The sequence below is a fragment of the Heterodontus francisci genome, chromosome 26 (genome assembly GCF_036365525.1).
Source record: "Heterodontus francisci isolate sHetFra1 chromosome 26, sHetFra1.hap1, whole genome shotgun sequence".
In the NCBI taxonomy this organism is placed as follows: domain Eukaryota; kingdom Metazoa; phylum Chordata; class Chondrichthyes; order Heterodontiformes; family Heterodontidae; genus Heterodontus; species Heterodontus francisci.
The window spans coordinates 10,950,677-10,973,398 of record NC_090396.1 but is presented as its reverse complement, the minus strand read 5'-3'; the positions used below and the strand labels follow the sequence as shown (position 1 = coordinate 10,973,398).

The following is a 22,722-nucleotide window of genomic DNA, read 5'->3' as shown; positions in this document are numbered from 1 at the left end:
ACCACCTCTGGTGGGTCTGTCCTGCCGGTGGGACAGGACATACCCAGGGATGATGATGGCAGTGTCAAGGACATTGTCTGTAAGATATGATTCCGTGAGTATGACTATGTCAGGCTGTTGCTTGACTAGTCTGTGGGACAGCTCTCCCAACTTTGGCACAAGCCAAGCCCCCAGATGTTAGTAAGGAGGACTTTGCAGGGTCGACAGGGCTGGGTTTGCTGTTGTCGTTTCCAGTGCCTAGGTCGATGCCAGATGGTCCGTCCGGTTTCATTCCTTTTTATTGACTTCGTAGTGGTTAGGTACAACTGAGTGGCTTGCTAGGCCATTTCAGAGGGCATGTAAGAGTTAACCACATTGCTGTGGATCTGGAGTCACATGTAGGCCAGACCAGGTAAGGACAGCAGATTTCCTTCCCTAAAGGACATTAGTGAACCAGATGGATTTTTACAACAATCGACAATGGTTTCATGGCCATCATTAGATTAGCTTTTAATTCCAGATTTATTAATTAAATTCAAATTCCACCTTCTGCTGTGGTGGGATTCGAACCCATGTCCCCAGAGAAATACCCTGGGTCTCTGGGTTACTAGTCCAGTGATAATACCACTACACCACTGCCTACCCTGATCCACATAACCCTCGATCCCCGAAATTTCAAAAATCTATTTGCCTCCTCCTTAAATACATTCAGTGATCTAGCCTCCACAACTCTCTGAGGTAGAGAATTCCACATATTCACCACCCTCGGAGAAGAAATTCTTTCACATCTCAGTTTTAAATGTGTACCTCCTTATTCTGTAACTATGTCCCCTAGTTTGAGATTTTCCCACTAGTGGAAACATCTTCTCAACATCTACCCTGTCAAGCCCCCTTAAAATCTTATATGTTTCAATAAGATCACCTCTCATTCTTCTAAACTCCAATGAATAAAGGCCTAACCTGTTTAGTCGTTCTTGATAAGACAACCCCTTCATCCCAGGAATCAGCCTCGTGAACTATAGAGCTCTTCAGGTACGATCCTTGCATTTCTTAAATGGGTAATTATCCTTGACAGTAAGGAATAGGCCATGTTAGCTAGACACCATCTGCTCACTATCTTCCTTGAAGATAGAAGATAGAAGGTAGAAGATTCTATAAGTATATTAAGAGTAAAAGGGTAGCTGGGGATCAGTGCGGCAATCTATGTGTGGAGCCACGGGAAATGGGCGAGGTCTTAAACGAATATTTCTCGTCCGTATTTACCGTGGAGAAGGTGAGTTCAAGGGAGGGAACACCGATATCCTGGAGCGTATATCAACATTACAAAGGAGGTGGTGTTGGAGGTTTTGAAGCGCATTAAGGTGGATAAATCCCCAGGTGTATCCTAGGATGCTCTGGGAAGCAAGGGAGGAGATTGCTGAGGCCCTGGCAGAGATTTTTGTATCATCATTAGCCACGGGTGAGGTACCGGAAGACTGGAGGATAGCTAATGTTGTCTTCCCTTCCAATTGGGAAATTTGGAGGCTGGTTTCTCTTCTCCCTTTTTATTACATGGATGAAAGTGCTGCCTCCTGCAGGGCTACAGATTCACAAGATGTGGGCTCAGTGGCTATTGCTCAGGTTTGAGTCTGGTATCACAAGTGAGCTTTTCCCTGTCTCACCCAACACCAAGTCTCAGCAGCAGATGCCTGCTAAAAGGAGCACTCTCTCGAGACCCAAGCTGCAGATAGCACTCTAGTAGTGTGATCATCATGGCAAATAATCTACCTTTAATAGTACACATAATATTGCACCTCCAATATACAGGGATAATAATGTACAGCTTTTAACATGGTGGCTTATAACACAGTTAAGAAAACTTTCCAAAGGACATCCAGGCTCAATAATTCCAGGTATCGATTTGTTTTAAGATCAATGAAGGAGAAAGGAATGTGATATCCATTCAGGAAAAGCTCTTTAGCCAGTTTGCTGCCTCACATTCCTATATTATTGCTGCATTGAGTTATTCCATTGCATACCCCAGTCCACTGATGCCTGACACTCAACCTTGATCCACGGAGACTTCCAGCTCCTCATTAACTAGGTGTAAAGCATCAGTGTCACTTAACCTTGCCTAATACAACTACATTAATAGATGTTTGTCCTCAGCCGAGCATCTTAGAGGTGAACCTTCCTTGATACAGATTCAGCAAATGAACGAAGTCTAATGAAGGAATAATGTTTCCCCTGGATGGCTCAATGGGTTAAGGCCGTCAGTATACACAGGAAGGTCCCAAGTTACATCCCAGATTGGGCTGGTGTTCACTGATGTCGGCTGGTGAAGAGAATATAAGAAATAGGAGCTGGAGTAGGCCATTCAGCCCTCTGGGCCTGCTCCACCATTCATGGCTGATCTTCTTTCACAACTCCACCTTCCCACATTATCCCCATATTCCATAATTCCCCTAGTGTCCCAAAAAATCTAGTTAAAGGGTATGTCATAATAGTCAAGTGACTTTTGAAATCCTTGCCCATTACTGAGGCTGTGTGTACCAGCCCTAAGCAGAATACTTAGCTGCAGCTATGCCTGCATTGGTCTCTTTACTGATCTTGACTGTGAAGAGATATTTCCTCACAGTGATTCAATGTCCTGGAGGTGGCGGAAATGATGAGTGGCATCTTGGCAGATGCAGGCAATCAAGTAATGCTGATTCTTACTAAAATAAAAGCAAAATACTGCAGATACTGGAAATACTCAGCAGGTCTGGCAGCATCTGTGGAGAGAGAAGCAGAGTTAACGTTCCAGGTCAGTGACCCTTCTTCAGATTCTTACTAAGCCTGCCCCAAATTCTGCCATGTGGTGCTTCTGAAAGCTTGGCAAAATGTGATTTATATGTCCGGCATTACAGGGAGACAGACAATAACAGGTCTGAGTAATACTGCACTATCAGTGGGGGAAGATTCTCAATGCCTGGCCAAAATTCCTCAACCAACTTATCCTAAACAGGATGCACTGCAGAAGATAGAAGGATGATACTAGAACTGAGAGGAGAAATTATCAGGGGAAATTGAACAGGATGTGTCTGAGTGATGATCAATAGAGATCTTTAAGATTATGAAGGAGTTTGATGGCGTTGCTATCAAAGATGTTTCCACTTGTCTGGGAGACCAGAACTATAGGCCATAAATATCAGTATGATTGTCACTAATTATTAATATTAATTAATAGTAACTCACCTCCTGACTCCCCAAAGCCTGTCCACCATCTACAAGGCACAAGTCAGGAGTGTGATGGAATACTCTCCACTTGCCTGGATGGGTGCAGCTCCAACAATACTCAAGAAGCTCGACACCATCCAGGACAAAGCAGCCCGCGTGATTGGCACCCCATCCACAAACATTCACTCCCTCCAGCACCGACACCAGTGGCAGTAGTGTGTACCATCTATAAGATGCACTGCAGCAACTTGCCATGCCTCCTTCGACAGCACCTTCCAAACCTGTGACCTCTACCACCTAGAAGGATAAGGGCAGCAGATACATGGGAACATCACCACCTGCAAGTTCCCCTCCAAGCCACACACATTTGAACAAATGAAAAAAATACTTGGCACTCCTATACTCCGACCGATGCCAGGGGCATTTGAACTCAACCTAACATGAAATCTTGCCCTCTGTTTAACACAGTCTAACCCCCCCCCCCACTCCCACCTAAAGATTCATTCCAAATCCTACAACCCAGCACCCATCTTAGAAGATCTGCATCACATCAAACCTCTTTCCAATTCGAATCGTCATCATCTGATTGAATAAATGAGCTCAGAATAAGCTGCCCCCTTCTAGTATCTCCCGGAATAACAGAGTAGGAAATAAATACACATTCTCCTTTAATATAAGTGATTCAGAATTGAACTCAACAGTCAATCTTTAACACTGTGATTCCCCTGATTAGCTACACTTTCTGTCTCCTAGTCCAGGGCTTCCCCTGAGTGACAGGAATGTGAGTGGTGATTGGCTGCTCCTGGCGTACAGAATGATCTTGGGACTGGGGGGTGACCCTCACTTCATGGTCAGCTGTTTCCTGGAAGCCTCCAGTGAAGTTCATCAGAGGCATCAGCTAACCAGGGAAGGAAAAGCTGGGCCCCAGATAGCCAATCCGAGCTCCTTCCTCTGCACCTAAAGGATTACATGACCCTTGTCAGCTGCAGATTATTTCAGCAGCTTGGGCTGTCTCTGAGGCTAGGTTTCATGATAAACAGAGTTTAATACCGTTCATTCAACATGCCCCACTGCAGGATTTGCAAGGGGAGTTGACCGGGTGTATAAAGATTCAGGAGTTGATTCTGGACAATGTTCCGGCTCATTGAGAAGATGATGAAGAATGCAGTTACAATGTGAGATGTGCAATATGACACACACTCACAGTTAGTGCACACTCTCTACAACACAGTAAGCTCTCTGGAACCTTCACATTGTCCAGGCAGAGAGCAATCTGCACACTGCAGATTTTGGAAAGGTTCCTGATCCCTTTATATATGTCACATGCGGTCACAGGCTGCTGGGATTTCCATTTTAGTGCTGAGTAACACTGTGACTTCACTTGCTGACTGGCTGTGGGACGGGGTGAAGGGCTCTATCCTGTACTCTGCTCAAGGGGTCCCCTCTTGCTCCCAACCCCCACCCCCGAAAGCGCTGACTTGTGACATCGCTAGGGTTTCAGTGGGCAGCGAGAGTTCACAGACGATCCAATCACAGGAGACCAGGCTCTGTCCTCAGCCAACACCTGCCCAGGCAGCAGTCATTGGAAGCCAGTGGGTACAAACCCTGGGTGATTTCCCTCTCCAATCCAGGGAAACTAAGACAATCCATTCCACTACTATTCCTGCTTAGACCAGCAAAACAGGATCGGATCTATCTGATGTGAGGGAGTGGGTCTGTGTGCCTATGTGTGTGTGTGTGTGTGTGTGAGCACCTGTGTGCCTGTGTGTGTGTGAGCGCCTGTGTGCCTGTGTGTGTGTGTGCCAGTATGTGTGTGCGCCTGTGTGCCTGTGTGTGTGTGTGCCAGTGTGTGTGTGCGCCTGTGTGCCTGTCTGTGTGTGCCTGTGTGTGAGCGCCTGTGTGTGTGTCTGCCTCTGTGTGTGTGTGCCTGTGTGTGTGAGCGTCTGTGTGTGAGCGCCTGTGTGTGTGTGTGCCTGTGTGTGTGTGTGCCAGTGTGTGTGTGTGCCTGTGTGTGTGTGTGTGCGCCTGTGTGCCTGTGTGGGTGTGCCTGTGTGTGTGTGTGCCAGTGTGTGTGTGTGCCTGTGTGTGTGAGCGCCTGTGTGTGAGGGCCTGTGTGTGTGTGTGTGTGTGTGTGCCAGTGTGTGTGAGCGCCTGTGTGCCTGTGTGTGTGTGTGCCTGTGTGTGTGTGCCAGTGTGTGTGTGTGTGCCTGTGTGTGTGTGCGCCTGTGTGTGTGAGCGCCTGTGTGTGTGTGTGCCAGTGTGTGTGTGTGTGTGAGCGCCTGTGTGCCTGTGTGTGAGCGCCTGTGTGTGTGTGTGTCTGTGTGTGTGAGCACCTGTGTGCCTGTGTGTATGCGCCTGTATGTGTGAACGCCTGTGTGTGAGCACCTGTATACGTGTGTGTGTAAGCGCCTGTGTGTGTGTATGTGTGTGTGTGTGAGCGCCTGTGTGCCTTTGAGACTGTGTGTGCGTGCGCGTACCTGTGCCTGTGTGTGTATTTTATGTCTGTGCGGGTGTATGTATAGGTTTGACCAGAGTTGCAAAGGCTAGACAGACTTGCATTTATATAGTGCCTTTCAAAACCTCAGGATGTCCTAAACAGCTTTCGCCAATTAAGCACTTTTGAAGCACACTTACTATGATAATGTAGGAAACACGGCAGCCAATTTATGCGCAGGAAGATCCTACAAACGGCAATGTGCTAATAGCCAGATAATCTGTTTTAGTAATGTTGGTTGAAGAATAACTATTGGGCCGGACACTGGGGACACTGGGGAAAACTGCCCTGCTCTTCTCCGAATAGTGTCATAGCGTCTTTTACATCGACCCGAGAGGGCAGACGGGGCCTCAGTTTAACATCTCATTTGACTGAACCTCTGACAGTGCAGCACTCCCTCAGTACTGCACTGGGACAGTCAGCCTGGCTTTTTGTGCTCAAGTCCCTGGGGTGGGGTTTGAACCCATGTCCTACTGACTCTGACACAGTGAGCTACAGCTGACAGGACAAGAGAAAAATAGAACTTCAATTGAAAATAAAAACAACTGCAAATTGTCAAGTAGCTGTGAGGACAATGCCTGTACTCACAGTCATTGAGAGACACGGGAGATCCACCTCTTGACTTCCTGAGCTCCTCTCCATAACTGTACGAAGACAAGTTCGGGTGACTGGACCCTCGGCCGAAGGTGGCTTGGTGGTTACTGCCCATAGCTGTCGCCACCTGGGACATCCTTTCTTTAGTTTTCAGTGCATGAACTCGGTCCTGCCTCAGACGCTCTTCATCTTTCAGCAGAGCAACCAGCTGCTTGGCCTTCTCTCGCACATTGATACCTTGGTCCTTGCCATCCCGGTCTATGTACTGAAAGTCTTTCAGAGTCTGGATGGTGTAGATGTTCTCCTTGCATTGTTGAGACACCTTCTCGGAGCCAGTCTTGATGAGATAATCCAACAGGGTCAGTGCCTTGTAGACATGTCTCCAATTCTTCCCATGGTCATTCAGACGCTTCCAAATCATACCCATGATCTCTGAAAACGCCACCACATTAAAGGTCAGGTCAGCAATGTTAGACATGAGGGAGCTCGGTGGGCCCCAGGGGTCATTTGATGTTGCTTCGCGCACCTTTATCTCAGCTTCAGAGTAGTTGTGGACAATGTTCTTCATTTGCCGTCGTATAGCTGAGGTAGCCATTCTCGGTCTTCCACTGAACCTCGACTGCAGACAAATCAATTCAATCCTGGGAGCATGTGTTACTGTAATCCAAGAGGACAGGGCGTCACTATCCCATCAGGCTTTGTCCCCAACCAACATCAAGCACCAGGGAGCCTCAGCTGTGAGCGGAAGAACGAGAGGAATCACCTTATAAACTGGGTCAAATCCAGAGAGCGGGCCTGAAACTCACAGGGCCCATTTTCAAAACTGCCTCCCAGTGGGGAGCCTCCCGCTGGGGGTTCTGGTGCAGACTCCCCAGGCCTCTGGGCAGGGAGACATGGTCCAAACTCCCGCGTATGCTCCAGCTGATAGTCTCCCCACCTGGAGCACAGCTTTGTAAATTCAGCCTGGATTCCCCTCCATTTGTAAATTCATTCTGAGATAGCCAACATTCAGTGTTATAGTCCTCATCCAAGTGACTCACACTCAAATACGCCCGTTTCACCCACCCCCCCGCACACTTTACCCACCCAATTCACCCCCCCCGCACACTTTACCCACCCAATTCACCCCCCCCGCACACTTTATCTGCCCAATTCACCCGCCCACAACCCGCCCAATTCACCTGCCCGCACACTTTATCTGCCCATTTCACCCGCCCACAACCCGCCCAATTCACCTGCCCGCACACTTTATCTGCCCAATTCACCCGCCCACAACCCGCCCAATTCGCCTGCCCGCACACTTTACCCAATCCAATTCTTCAAGCCCACCCCGGCTTGCTCATGCACACACATGCACAGATTCACCGTTCTATTTGCACACACATCCCCTGAAACTCACACATAAAACACCTCCACACTGACTCAAGGTGGCTAGCAAGCATTAGCTCATTTCTCCCTGGCACAGATCCGGGTTGGCACTGCCACCCTCCCAGCACTGGGACAACTCTTTACCAGTTAAAGGATCAATCCGAAAGTCACACTCTGGGTGGTTTAGTGATGGAACACGGGACTTCAGGTAAGTCCAAACATGAAGCAATCGCCTCCTGCTGCCCGTGACTCACTGGCACAGTGAACTCGCTGCACCATGCAGCTTAACGAGAATGGAGATCCCTGAAGCAGAAGGAGAATGGACCATTCCACACTGGCAGAGCAGAAAGGCTGAGCAATCAGAGAGCAGAGCTGGACAGCAAGACCAACTTACCAAACTCTCAACGTTCGAAGCAGGATCTGAACGTTGCCCATTACAAGCTGTCTAGTTAATGATCATTGTACAGAAAGATCAGCTGTAGGAAATTCAAAATATTCAGACATTTTACAGCAAACACAGTCAAGAGGAGCTCACCAATCGTCAGCTCAACCGCTCCTGTAATCAACTCAAAACAAATGAGCAGAATTTGCAAAAACAGCAACTCTGAGGTCAAACTGAACAAGAGGCGGCCCAGAAAGAGGAACACTATCAATCCATCGCCCCTGGAAAGCAGCGGAATACAGGCACCGTTCACTGGCTGTAAAACCTGCAGCCAGCATTCACCACAGGACAATGGGAGGAAATAGTCCACAGCTTTGAAGAGAGAGACACAGAGAGATAGAAAAAGAGAGGAAAAGAGAGAGAGGGGTGATGGGGGAGAGAGAGAGACAGAGAAAGAGGAAACGGGAGAGAGAGGGGGAGAGGGGAGGGGGAAAGGGAGGGGTGAGGGCAGAGGTGAGAGGGCAGGGGGAGGGAGTAGAGGGGAGGTGCAGAGGGGAAGGGTTGAGGGGAGGGGGGAAGAGGGAGGGGAAGCGGAAGAGGGAAGGGAGAGACGGAGTGGGCAGTGGGAGGGGAGAGTGGGGTGCGGGAGGGGGAGTAGGGAGCAGCAGGGGAGAGGGGAGTGAGCAGATGGGAGGGGGAGAGAAGGATGGGGAGGAGTTGAGGAGGAGCGAGAGAGAGAGTGAGGGGGTAAGTGGGGGAGAGAGAGAGATGTGAATGGGGAGAAAGGGGGTGGGGGAGAGAGAGAAGGTGGGGGCAAGAGAGGGGGAGGGAGTGTGAGGGGAGAGTGAGAGGGGTGAGGGACAGAGAGAGAGAGAGAGAGTGAGAGAGAAAATGGATGGGGGTAGAGGGAGAGAGAGGGTGTTAGGGAGAGAGAGAGAGACAGAGAGGGAGAGGGGAGAGAGAGAGATGGGGAGTGGGTGAGGAAGGGAGTGAGGATGATGGAGGAGGAAGGGGGAAGAGAGAAAGAAAGAGACAGAAAGAGCACGCGAGAGGGCTGGTGAGAGAGGTGGGGGGAAGGGCAAGAATGAGAGAGAGGGAGGGCGAGGGACAGAAGTAGGGGGGGAGTGAGGGGGAAAGAAGTAGGGAGGGGAAAGAGTGAGGTGGGCGGGGGCTATGGGGAAAGAGGGTGAGTGACAGCAACAGTGAGAAAAACAGAGAGAGAGAGTGAGACAGAGAGAGTGAGAGACAGACAGACAGACATAGGCATAATAGACAAGGGGAAAGGAATAGATGGTTGCTCCCTTGATCCATATGACCAACATTGACCTGCCTCTGTGAAGTCCACTAAGAGGGTCATAGATTCATTTATGGCACAAAAGGAGGCCATTCCGTCCATCATGTCTATGCCAGCTCTCCACAGAGCTATGCAGTCAGTCTCACTCCCCGGCTTGATCCCTGTAGCCTGCAAGTTTATTTCTCTCAGGTGGCTACCCAACCACCTCCTGAAATCATTGATCATCTCTGCTTCCACCACCCTTGTGGGCAGCGAGTTCCAGATCATTACCACCCGGTGTAAAAAAAAAGTGCTTTCTCACATTCCCCCTGCATCTTTTGCTCAAAACATTCCATCTGTGTCCCCTAGTCCTTGTACCATTTGTTAATGGGAACAGTTTTTCCTTGTTTAACTTATCTAAGTGTGTCATAATCTTGTACATTTCTATTAAATCTCCCCTCAATCTCCTTTTGTTCTAAGGAGAACAAACCTAGTTTTTCCAACTTAACTTTGTAACTAAAATCCCCCATCCCTGGAACCATTCTGGTAAATCTCCTCTTCACCGTCTCAGGGACTCTCCCATCCTTCCTAAAATGTGGTGACCAGAACTGGACGAATACTCTAGTTAGGGCCTAACCAGAGCTTTATAAAGGTTCGGCATAGCTTCCCTGCTGTTGTACTCAATACCTCTATTTATGAAGCCCAAGATCCCATATGCTTTGCTAATTACTCTCTCAATATGTCCTTCCACCTTCAAAGATCGATGCACATGAACCCCCAGGTCCCTCTGTTCCTGCACACTCTACAATGATAGGGTGTGTCAGGTATTGACCGCTCAGTCACCATGGAGACATACATCACTTTCAGAGGCTTCAAGCTAACCATGAGCAGTCCGTAGACCAGTGACAGGAACAGGATTATAACAATCAGACCCAAAGACCCCAAACCTCGCAGCACAGCAGACTATTATTAGACAGTTCATCCTCCATTAACAGATTGTGTCTGTGGAACTGATCGACCGTGTGGGGGGATGTGGCGGGAGGGCCAGGGGAGCTGATCGACCGTGTGGGGGGATGTGGCGGGAGGGCCAGGGGAGCTGATCGACCGTGTGGGGGGATGTGGTGGGAGGGCCAGGGGAGCTGATCGACCGTGTGGGGGGATGTGGTGGGAGGGTCAGGGGTGCTGATCGACCGTGTGGGGGGATGTGGTGGGAGGGCCAGGGGAGCTGATCGACCGTGTGGGGGGATGTGGTGGGAGGGCCAGGGGAGCTGATCGACCGTGTGGGGGGATGTGGCGGGAGGGCCGGGGGAGCTGATCGACCGTGTGGGGGGATGTGGCGGGAGGGCCGGGGGAGCTGATTGACCATGTGGGGCGGATGTGGCGGGAGGGCCGGGGGAGCTGATCGACCGTGTGGGGGGATGTGGCGGGAGGGCCGGGGGAGCTGATTGACCATGTGGGGCGGATGTGGCGGGAGGGCCGGGGGAGCTGATCGACCGTGTGGGGGGATGTGGCGGGAGGGCCGGGGGAGCTGATCGACCGTGTGGGGTGGATGTGGCGGGAGGGCCGGGGGAGCTGATCGACCGTGTGGGGGGATGTGGTGGGAGGGCCAGGGGAGCTGATAGACCATGCTGGGGGGTGGTGGTGGTGGTGGAGCAGCTGTTCCAGGGATAGAAAACGCTAGTTGAAATCGTTGTGCTGATTAGTAATTGCTGAGTGCAGCCAGTGCTGTGATCTGTACTGATGTAATCGGACTATTTGTCTGCATTGATGAATTATTAAACATGTGCTGAGACTTTGGCTGTTCTGCTGCTGCAGCTGATTTATTACAATGTCTGGTCTTACACTCTCAGCCCAGAAGGAGGGGGTGGGGATTGCCCCCAGTTTAAAGCTCCGGACCCCACAGGCTGCCTTCACTCCAGCCCACAGCAGCTTCCTGTTGGAATCCCTGCTTTCTCCTCTATCCCTGACGGACTCGGCTTGCTGCAGTACAGTACTCTGACAGCTGCCCTTTACACTAACAAACAGCTCACTGCAGTACTCACACTGGAGGACAATCAGAGGCAGAAGTCCTGGCTAATTTCACTCCCCACCCCGTCCCTTACCAAGGGGGTGCTCAGACCAATGGTAGGATCCTTTACTGGAGTGGGAGCAGCAGGCACGGCACAAACCAGGATTCAAACGTGTAAGAAGAAAAAAGACTTGCATTTCTATAACGCCTTTCATCACCTCCGGGCATCACAAAGGGCTTTACAGTCTGTGAAGTACTTTTGAATAGTAGGTACTGCACTAATGTAGAAAACATTTTTCACACAGCAAGATCTGACAAACAGCAAAGTGATAATGATCAGATAATTTCTTTGTTTTTCTTCGAAATGTCACCATATCTTTAATAGCTACAGGGCCTTGGTGTAAAGACTCATCCAAATGACAACAACTCCGACAATGCAGCACTCCCTCAGTACTGACCCTCTGACAATGCAGCACTCCCTCAGTACTGACCCTCTGACAATGCAGCACTCCCTCAGTACTGACCCTCTGACAATGCAGCACTCCCTCAGTACTGACCCTCCGACAGTGCAGCACTCCCTCAGTACTGAACCTCTGACAATGCAGCACTCCCGCAGTACTGACCCTCCGACAGTGCAGCACTCCCTCAGTACTGTCCCTCCAACAATGCAGCACTCCCTCAGTATGGCCCTCTGACAGTGCGGCACTCCCTCAGTACTGACCCTCTGACAATGCAGCACTCCCTCAGTACTGACCCTCCGACAGTGCAGCACTCCCTCAGTACTGTCCCTCCAACAATGCAGCACTCCCTCAGTATGGCCCTCTGACAGTGCATCACTCCCTCAGTACTGTCCCTCTGACAGTGCAGCACTCCCTCAGTACTGCCCCTCTGATAATGCAGCACTCCCTCAGTACGGCCCTCTGACAGTGCAGCACTCCCTCAGTACTGACCCTCCAAAAGTGCAGCACTCCCTCAGTATGGCCCTCTGACAGTGCGGCACTCCCTCAGTACTGTCCCTCCGACAGCGCAGCACTCCCTCAGTATGGCACTCTGACAGTGCGGCACTCCCTCAGTACTGCCCCTCTGACAATGCAGCACTCCCTCAGTACTGCCCCTCTGACAGTGCAGCACTCCCTCAGTATGGCCCTCTGACAGTGCGGCACTCCCTCAGTATGGCCCTCTGACAGTGCGGCACTCCCTCAGTACTGTCCCTCCGACAGTGCAGCACTCCCTCAGTACTGCCCCTCTGACAATGCAGCACTCCCTCAGTATGGCCCTCTGACAGTGCGGCACTCCCTCAGTACTGTCCCTCCGACAGTGCAGCACTCCCTCAGTACTGACCCTCTGACAGTGCAGCACTCCCTCAGTACTGACTCTCTGACAGTGCAGCACTCCCTCAGTACTGACCCTCTGACAATGCAGCACTCCCTCAGTACTGACCCTCCGACAGTGCAGCACTCCCTCAGTACTGACCCTCTGACAGTGCAGCACTCCCTCAGTACTGACTCTCTGACAGTGCAGCACTCCCTCAGTACTGACCCTCTGACAGTGCAGCACTCCCTCAGTACTGACTCTCTGACAGTGCAGCACTCCCTCAGTACTGACCCTCTGACAATGCAGCACTCCCTCAGTACTGACCCTCCGACAGTGCAGCACTCCCTCAGTACTGACCCTCTGACAATGCAGCACTACCTCAGTACTGACCCTCTGACAATGCAGCACTCCCTCAGTACTGACCCTCCGACAGTGCGGCACTCCCTCAGTACTGTCCCTCCAACAATGCAGCACTCCCTCAGTATGGCCCTCTGACAGTGCAGCACTCCCTCAGTACTGCCCCTCTGACAATGCAGCACTCCCTCAGTATGGCCCTCTGACAGTGCAGCACTCCCTCAGTACTGACCCTCCAAAAGTGCAGCACTCCCTCAGTATGGCCCTCTGACAGTGCGGCACTCCCTCAGTACAGTCCCTCCGACAGTGCAGCACTCCCTCAGTATGGCCCTCTGACAGTGCGGCACTCCCTCAGTACTGCCCCTCTGACAATGCAGCACTCCCTCAGTACTGCCCCTCTGACAGTGCAGCACTCCCTCAGTATGGCCCTCTGACAGTGCGGCACTCCCTAAGTACTGTCCCTCCGACAATGCAGCACTCCCTCAGTACTGACCCTCTGACAATGCAGCACTCCCTCAGTACTGACCCTCTGACAATGCAGCACTCCCTCAGTACTGTCCCTCCGACAGTGCAGCACTCCCTCAGTACTGTCCCTCCGACAGTGCAGCACTCCCTCAGTACTGACCCTCCGACAGTGCAGCACTCCCTCAGTACTGACCCTCTGACAGTGCAGCACTCCCTCAGTACTGACCCTCTGACAATGCAGCACTCCCTCAGTACTGACCCTCTGACAGTGCGGCACTCCCTCAGTACTGACCCTCTGACAATGCAGCACTCCCTCAGTACTGACCCTCCGACAGTGCAGCACTCCCTCAGTACTGCCCCTCTGACAATGCAGCACTCCCTCAGTATGGCCCTCCGACAGTGCATCACTCCCTCAGTACTGTCCCTCTGACAGTGCGGCACTCCCTCAGTACTGTCCCTCCGACAGTGCAGCACTCCCTCAGTACTGACCCTCTGACAGTTCAGCACTCCCTCAGTACTGACTCTCTGACAGTGCAGCACTCCCTCAGTACTGACCCTCTGACAATGCAGCACTCCCTCAGTACTGACCCTCCGACAGTGCAGCACTCCCTCAGTACTGACCCTCTGACAGTGCAGCACTCCCTCAGTACTGACTCTCTGACAGTGCAGCACTCCCTCAGTACTGACCCTCTGACAGTGCAGCACTCCCTCAGTACTGACTCTCTGACAGTGCAGCACTCCCTCAGTACTGACCCTCCGACAATGCAGCACTCCCTCAGTACTGACCCTCCGACAGTGCAGCACTCCCTCAGTACTGACCCTCTGACAATGCAGCACTCCCTCAGTACTGACCCTCTGACAATGCAGCACTCCCTCAGTACTGACCCTCCGACAGTGCAGCACTCCCTCAGTACTGTCCCTCCAACAATGCAGCACTCCCTCAGTATGGCCCTCTGACAGTGCAGCACTCCCTCAGTACTGACCCTCCAAAAGTGCAGCACTCCCTCAGTATGGCCCTCTGACAGTGCGGCACTCCCTCAGTACTGTCCCTCCGACAGTGCAGCACACCCTCAGTATGGCCCTCTGACAGTGCGGCACTCCCTCAGTACTGCCCCTCTGACAATGCAGCACTCCCTCAGTACTGCCCCTCTGACAGTGCAGCACTCCCTCAGTATGGCCCTCTGACAGTGCGGCACTCCCTCAGTACTGTCCCTCCGACAGTGCAGCACACCCTCAGTACTGCCCCTCTGACAATGCAGCACTCCCTCAGTATGGCCCTCTGACAGTGCAGCACTCCCTCAGTACTGACCCTCTGACAATGCAGCACTCCCTCAGTACTCCCCCTCCAACAATGCAGCACTCCCTCAGTACAGTGGCGCAGTGGTTAGCACCGCAGCCTCACAGCTCCAGCGACCCAGGTTCGATTCTGGGTTCTACCTGTGTGGAGTTTGAAAGTTCTCCCTGTGACCGTGTGGGTTTCCTCCGGGTGCTCCGGTTTCCTCCCACAGCCAAAGACTTGCAGATTGATAGGTAAATTGGCCATTGTAAATTGCCCCTAGTGTAGGTAGGAGAATGGTAGGGAATATGGGATTAATGTAGGATTAGTATAAATGGGTGGTTATTGGTCGGCACAGACTTGGTGGGCCGAAGGGCCTGTTTCCGTGCTGTATCTCTCTATGACTCTCTAATGCCCCTCTGACAATGCAGCACTCCCTCAGTGCTGACCCTCCGACAGTGCAGCACTCCCTCAGTACTGACTCTCTGACAGTGCAGCACTCCCTCAGTACTGACCCTCCGACAGTGCAGCACTCCCTCAGTACTGACCCTCCGACAGTGCAGCACTCCCTCAGTACTGACTCTCTGACAGTGCAGCACTCCCTCAGTACTGACCCTCCGACAGTGCAGCACTCCCTCAGTACTGACCCTCTGACAGTGCAGCACTCCCTCAGTACTGACTCTCTGACAGTGCAGCACTCCCTCAGTACTGACCCTCTGACAGTGCAGCACTCCCTCAGTACTGACTCTCTGACAGTGCAGCACTCCCTCAGTACTGACCCTCTGACAATGCAGCACTACCTCAGTACTGACCCTCTGACAATGCAGCACTCCCTCAGTACTGACCCTCCGACAGTGCAGCACTCCCTCAGTACTGTCCCTCCAACAATGCAGCACTCCCTCAGTATGGCCCTCTGACAGTGCAGCACTCCCTCAGTACTGCCCCTCTGACAATGCAGCACTCCCTCAGTATGGCCCTCTGACAGTGCAGCGCTCCCTCAGTACTGACCCTCCAAAAGTGCAGCACTCCCTCAGTATGGCCCTCTGACAGTGCGGCACTCCCTCAGTACTGTCCCTCCGACAGTGCAGCACTCCCTCAGTATGGCCCTCTGACAGTGCGGCACTCCCTCAGTACTGCCCCTCTGACAATGCAGCACTCCCTCAGTACTGCCCCTCTGACAGTGCAGCACTCCCTCAGTATGGCCCTCTGACAGTGCGGCACTCCCTCAGTACTGCCCCTCTGACAATGCAGCACTCCCTCAGTACTGCCCCTCTGACAGTGCAGCACTCCCTCAGTATGGCCCTCTGACAGTGCGGCACTCCCTCAGTACTGTCCCTCCGACAATGCAGCACTCCCTCAGTACTGACCCTCTGACAATGCAGCACTCCCTCAGTACTGACCCTCTGACAATGCAGCACTCCCTCAGTACTGTCCCTCCGACAGTGCAGCACTCCCTCAGTACTGTCCCTCCGACAGTGCAGCACTCCCTCAGTACTGACCCTCCGACAGTGCAGCACTCCCTCAGTACTGACCCTCTGACAGTGCAGCACTCCCTCAGTACTGACCCTCTGACAATGCAGCACTCCCTCAGTACTGACCCTCTGACAGTGCGGCACTCCCTCAGTACTGACCCTCTGACAATGCAGCACTCCCTCAGTACTGACCCTCCGACAGTGCAGCACTCCCTCAGTACTGCCCCTCTGACAATGCAGCACTCCCTCAGTATGGCCCTCCGACAGTGCATCACTCCCTCAGTACTGTCCCTCTGACAGTGCGGCACTCCCTCAGTACTGTCCCTCCGACAGTGCAGCACTCCCTCAGTACTGACCCTCTGACAGTTCAGCACTCCCTCAGTACTGACTCTCTGACAGTGCAGCACTCCCTCAGTACTGACCCTCTGACAATGCAGCACTCCCTCAGTACTGACCCTCCGACAGTGCAGCACTCCCTCAGTACTGACCCTCTGACAGTGCAGCACTCCCTCAGTACTGACTCTCTGACAGTGCAGCACTCCCTCAGTACTGACCCTCTGACAGTGCAGCACTCCCTCAGTACTGACTCTCTGACAGTGCAGCACTCCCTCAGTACTGACCCTCCGACAATGCAGCACTCCCTCAGTACTGACCCTCCGACAGTGCAGCACTCCCTCAGTACTGACCCTCTGACAATGCAGCACTCCCTCAGTACTGACCCTCTGACAATGCAGCACTCCCTCAGGACTGACCCTCCGACAGTGCAGCACTCCCTCAGTACTGTCCCTCCAACAATGCAGCACTCCCTCAGTATGGCCCTCTGACAGTGCGGCACTCCCTCAGTACTGTCCCTCCGACAGTGCAGCACTCCCTCAGTATGGCCCTCTGACAGTGCGGCACTCCCTCAGTACTGCCCCTCTGACAATGCAGCACTCCCTCAGTACTGCCCCTCTGACAGTGCAGCACTCCCTCAGTATGGCCCTCTGACAGTGCGGCACTCCCTCAGTACTGTCCCTCCGACAGTGCAGCACACCCTCAGTACTGCCCCTCTGACAATGCAGCACTCCCTCAGTATGGCCCTCTGACAGTGCAGCACTCCCTCAGTACTGACCCTCTGACAATGCAGCACTCCCTCAGTACTCCCCCTCCAACAATGCAGCACTCCCTCAGTACAGTGGCGCAGTGGTTAGCACCGCAGCCTCACAGCTCCAGCGACCCAGGTTCGATTCTGGGTTCTACCTGTGTGGAGTTTGAAAGTTCTCCCTGTGACCGTGTGGGTTTCCTCCGGGTGCTCCGGTTTCCTCCCACAGCCAAAGACTTGCAGATTGATAGGTAAATTGGCCATTGTAAATTGCCCCTAGTGTAGGTAGGAGAATGGTAGGGAATATGGGATTAATGTAGGATTAGTATAAATGGGTGGTTATTGGTCGGCACAGACTTGGTGGGCCGAAGGGCCTGTTTCCGTGCTGTATCTCTCTATGACTCTCTAATGCCCCTCTGACAATGCAGCACTCCCTCAGTACTGACCCTCCGACAGTGCAGCACTCCCTCAGTACTGACCCTCTGACAGTGCAGCACTCCCTCAGTACTGACTCTCTGACAGTGCAGCACTCCCTCAGTACTGACCCTCTGACAGTGCAGCACTCCCTCAGTACTGACTCTCTGACAGTGCAGCACTCCCTCAGTACTGACCCTCTGACAATGCAGCACTCCCTCAGTACTGACCCTCCGACAGTGCAGCACTCCCTCAGTACTGACCCTCTGACAATGCAGCACTACCTCAGTACTGACCCTCTGACAATGCAGCACTCCCTCAGTACTGACCCTCCGACAGTGCAGCACTCCCTCAGTACTGTCCCTCCAACAATGCAGCACTCCCTCAGTATGGCCCTCTGACAGTGCAGCACTCCCTCAGTACTGCCCCTCTGACAATGCAGCACTCCCTCAGTATGGCCCTCTGACAGTGCGGCACTCCCTCAGTACTGCCCCTCTGACAATGCAGCACTCCCTCAGTACTGCCCCTCTGACAGTGCAGCACTCCCTCAGTATGGCCCTCTGACAGTGCGGCACTCCCTCAGTACTGCCCCTCTGACAATGCAGCACTCCCTCAGTACTGCCCCTCTGACAGTGCAGCACTCCCTCAGTATGGCCCTCTGACAGTGCGGCACTCCCTCAGTACTGTCCCTGCGACAATGCAGCACTCCCTCAGTACTGACCCTCTGACAATGCAGCACTCCCTCAGTACTGACCCTCTGACAATGCAGCACTTCCTCAGTACTGTCCCTCCGACAGTGCAGCACTCCCTCAGTACTGTCCCTCCGACAGTGCAGCACTCCCTCAGTACTGACCCTCCGACAGTGCAGCACTCCCTCAGTACTGACCCTCTGACAGTGCAGCACTCCCTCAGTACTGACCCTCTGACAATGCAGCACTCCCTCAGTACTGACCCTCTGACAGTGCGGCACTCCCTCAGTACTGACCCTCTGACAATGCAGCACTCCCTCAGTACTGACCCTCCGACAGTGCAGCACTCCCTCAGTACTGCCCCTCTGACAATGCAGCACTCCCTCAGTATGGCCCTCCGACAGTGCATCACTCCCTCAGTACTGTCCCTCTGACAGTGCGGCACTCCCTCAGTACTGTCCCTCCGACAGTGCAGCACTCCCTCAGTACTGACCCTCTGACAGTTCAGCACTCCCTCAGTACTGACTCTCTGACAGTGCAGCACTCCCTCAGTACTGACCCTCTGACAATGCAGCACTCCCTCAGTACTGACCCTCCGACAGTGCAGCACTCCCTCAGTACTGACCCTCTGACAGTGCAGCACTCCCTCAGTACTGACTCTCTGACAGTGCAGCACTCCCTCAGTACTGACCCTCTGACAGTGCAGCACTCCCTCAGTACTGACTCTCTGACAGTGCAGCACTCCCTCAGTACTGACCCTCCGACAATGCAGCACTCCCTCAGTACTGACCCTCCGACAGTGCAGCACTCCCTCAGTACTGACCCTCTGACAATGCAGCACTCCCTCAGTACTGACCCTCTGACAATGCAGCACTCCCTCAGTACTGACCCTCCGACAGTGCAGCACTCCCTCAGTACTGTCCCTCCAACAATGCAGCACTCCCTCAGTATGGCCCTCTGACAGTGCAGCAATCCCTCAGTACTGACCCTCCAAAAGTGCAGCACTCCCTCAGTATGGCCCTCTGACAGTGCGGCACTCCCTCAGTACTGTCCCTCCGACAGTGCAGCACTCCCTCAGTATGGCCCTCTGACAGTGCGGCACTCCCTCAGTACTGCCCCTCTGACAATGCAGCACTCCCTCAGTACTGCCCCTCTGACAGTGCAGCACTCCCTCAGTATGGCCCTCTGACAGTGCGGCACTCCCTCAGTACTGTCCCTCCGACAGTGCAGCACACCCTCAGTACTGCCCCTCTGACAATGCAGCACTCCCTCAGTATGGCCCTCTGACAGTGCAGCACTCCCTCAGTACTGACCCTCTGACAATGCAGCACTCCCTCAGTACTCCCCCTCCAACAATGCAGCACTCCCTCAGTACAGTGGCGCAGTGGTTAGCACCGCAGCCTCACAGCTCCAGCGACCCAGGTTCGATTCTGGGTTCTACCTGTGTGGAGTTTGAAAGTTCTCCCTGTGACCGTGTGGGTTTCCTCCGGGTGCTCCGGTTTCCTCCCACAGCCAAAGACTTGCAGGTTGATAGGTAAATTGGCCATTGTAAATTGCCCCTAGTGTAGGTAGGAGAATGGTAGGGAATATGGGATTAATGTAGGATTAGTATAAATGGGTGGTTATTGGTCGGCACAGACTTGGTGGACCGAAGGGCCTGTTTCCGTGCTGTATCTCTCTATGACTCTCTAATGCCCCTCTGACAATGCAGCACTCCCTCAGTACTGACCCTCCGACAGTGCAGCACTCCCTCAGTACTGACCCTCTGACAGTGCAGCACTCCCTCAGTACTGACTCTCTGACAGTGCAGCACTCCCTCAGTACTGACCCTCTGACAATGCAGCACTCCCTCAGTACTGACCCTCCGACAGTGCAGCACTCCCTCAGTACTGACCCTCTGACAATGCAGCACTACCTCAGTACTGACCCTCTGACAATGCAGCACTCCCTCAGTACTGACCCTCCGACAGTGCAGCACTCCCTCAGTACTGTCCCTCCAACAATGCAGCACTCCCTCAGTATGGCCCTCTGACAGTGCAGCACTCCCTCAGTACTGCCCCTCTGACAATGCAGCACTCCCTCAGTATGGCCCTCTGACAGTGCAGCACTCCCTCAGTACTGACCCTCCAAAAGTGCAGCACTCCCTCAGTATGGCCCTCTGACAGTGCGGCACTCCCTCAGTACTGTCCCTCCGACAGTGCAGCACTCCCTCAGTATGGCCCTCTGACAGTGCGGCACTCCCTCAGTACTGCCCCTCTGACAATGCAGCACTCCCTCAGTACTGCCCCTCTGACAGTGCAGCACTCCCTCAGTATGGCCCTCTGACAGTGCGGCACTCCCTCAGTACTGCCCCTCTGACAATGCAGCACTCCCTCAGTACTGCCCCTCTGACAGTGCAGCACTCCCTCAGTATGGCCCTCTGACAGTGCGGCACTCCCTCAGTCCTGTCCCTCCGACAATGCAGCACTCCCTCAGTACTGACCCTCTGACAATGCAGCACTCCCTCAGTACTGACCCTCTGACAATGCAGCACTCCCTCAGTACTGTCCCTCCGACAGTGCAGCACTCCCTCAGTACTGTCCCTCCGACAGTGCAGCACTCCCTCAGTACTGACCCTCCGACAGTGCAGCACTCCCTCAGTACTGACCCTCTGACAGTGCAGCACTCCCTCAGTACTGACCCTCTGACAATGCAGCACTCCCTCAGTACTGACCCTCTGACAGTGCGGCACTCCCTCAGTACTGACCCTCTGACAATGCAGCACTCCCTCAGTACTGACCCTCCGACAGTGCAGCACTCCCTCAGTACTGCCCCTCTGACAATGCAGCACTCCCTCAGTATGGCCCTCCGACAGTGCATCACTCCCTCAGTACTGTCCCTCTGACAGTGCGGCACTCCCTCAGTACTGTCCCTCCGACAGTGCAGCACTCCCTCAGTACTGACCCTCTGACAGTTCAGCACTCCCTCAGTACTGACTCTCTGACAGTGCAGCACTCCCTCAGTACTGACCCTCTGACAATGCAGCACTCCCTCAGTACTGACCCTCCGACAGTGCAGCACTCCCTCAGTACTGACCCTCTGACAGTGCAGCACTCCCTCAGTACTGACTCTCTGACAGTGCAGCACTCCCTCAGTACTGACCCTCTGACAGTGCAGCACTCCCTCAGTACTGACTCTCTGACAGTGCAGCACTCCCTCAGTACTGACCCTCCGACAATGCAGCACTCCCTCAGTACTGACCCTCCGACAGTGCAGCACTCCCTCAGTACTGACCCTCTGACAATGCAGCACTCCCTCAGTACTGACCCTCTGACAATGCAGCACTCCCTCAGTACTGACCCTCCGACAGTGCAGCACTCCCTCAGTACTGTCCCTCCAACAATGCAGCACTCCCTCAGTATGGCCCTCTGACAGTGCAGCACTCCCTCAGTACTGACCCTCCAAAAGTGCAGCACTCCCTCAGTATGGCCCTCTGACAGTGCGGCACTCCCTCAGTACTGTCCCTCCGACAGTGCAGCACTCCCTCAGTATGGCCCTCTGACAGTGCGGCACTCCCTCAGTACTGCCCCTCTGACAATGCAGCACTCCCTCAGTACTGCCCCTCTGACAGTGCAGCACTCCCTCAGTATGGCCCTCTGACAGTGCGGCACTCCCTCAGTACTGTCCCTCCGACAGTGCAGCACACCCTCAGTACTGCCCCTCTGACAATGCAGCACTCCCTCAGTATGGCCCTCTGACAGTGCAGCACTCCCTCAGTACTGACCCTCTGACAATGCAGCACTCCCTCAGTACTCCCCCTCCAACAATGCAGCACTCCCTCAGTACAGTGGCGCAGTGGTTAGCACCGCAGCCTCACAGCTCCAGCGACCCAGGTTCGATTCTGGGTTCTACCTGTGTGGAGTTTGAAAGTTCTCCCTGTGACCGTGTGGGTTTCCTCCGGGTGCTCCGGTTTCCTCCCACAGCCAAAGACTTGCAGATTGATAGGTAAATTGGCCATTGTAAATTGCCCCTAGTGTAGGTAGGAGAATGGTAGGGAATATGGGATTAATGTAGGATTATTATAAATGGGTGGTTATTGGTCGGCACAGACTTGGTGGGCCGAAGGGCCTGTTTCCGTGCTGTATCTCTCTATGACTCTCTAATGCCCCTCTGACAATGCAGCACTCCCTCAGTACTGACCCTCCGACTGTGCAGCACTCCCTCAGTACTGACCCTCTGACAGTGCAGCACTCCCTCAGTACTGACTCTCTGACAGTGCAGCACTCCCTCAGTACTGACCCTCTGACAGTGCAGCACTCCCTCAGTACTGACTCTCTGACAGTGCAGCACTCCCTCAGTACTGACCCTCTGACAATGCAGCA

The 22,722-nt window shown here is 53.4% G+C and overlaps 1 protein-coding gene across 10 annotated transcripts in view; it reads right to left on the bottom strand.

Annotated features, from left to right (window-relative positions):
* The window catches only part of LOC137384172 (epsin-2-like), a 292,528-nt gene that overhangs the window by 158,244 nt on the left and 111,562 nt on the right, over window positions 1–22,722 (bottom strand). For 4 of the 10 annotated variants that reach the window (XM_068057790.1, XM_068057795.1, XM_068057798.1 and 1 more), the window contains one exon: window positions 6,260–6,922. In XM_068057790.1, the coding sequence (XP_067913891.1) occupies window positions 6,260–6,922 (663 nt within the window). Of the gene's footprint in view, window positions 1–6,259; window positions 7,001–8,027; window positions 8,050–8,168; window positions 8,478–22,722 lie in introns of those variants that run through there. The other 6 variants (XM_068057792.1, XM_068057791.1, XM_068057799.1 and 3 more) reach the window with 5 other exon arrangements.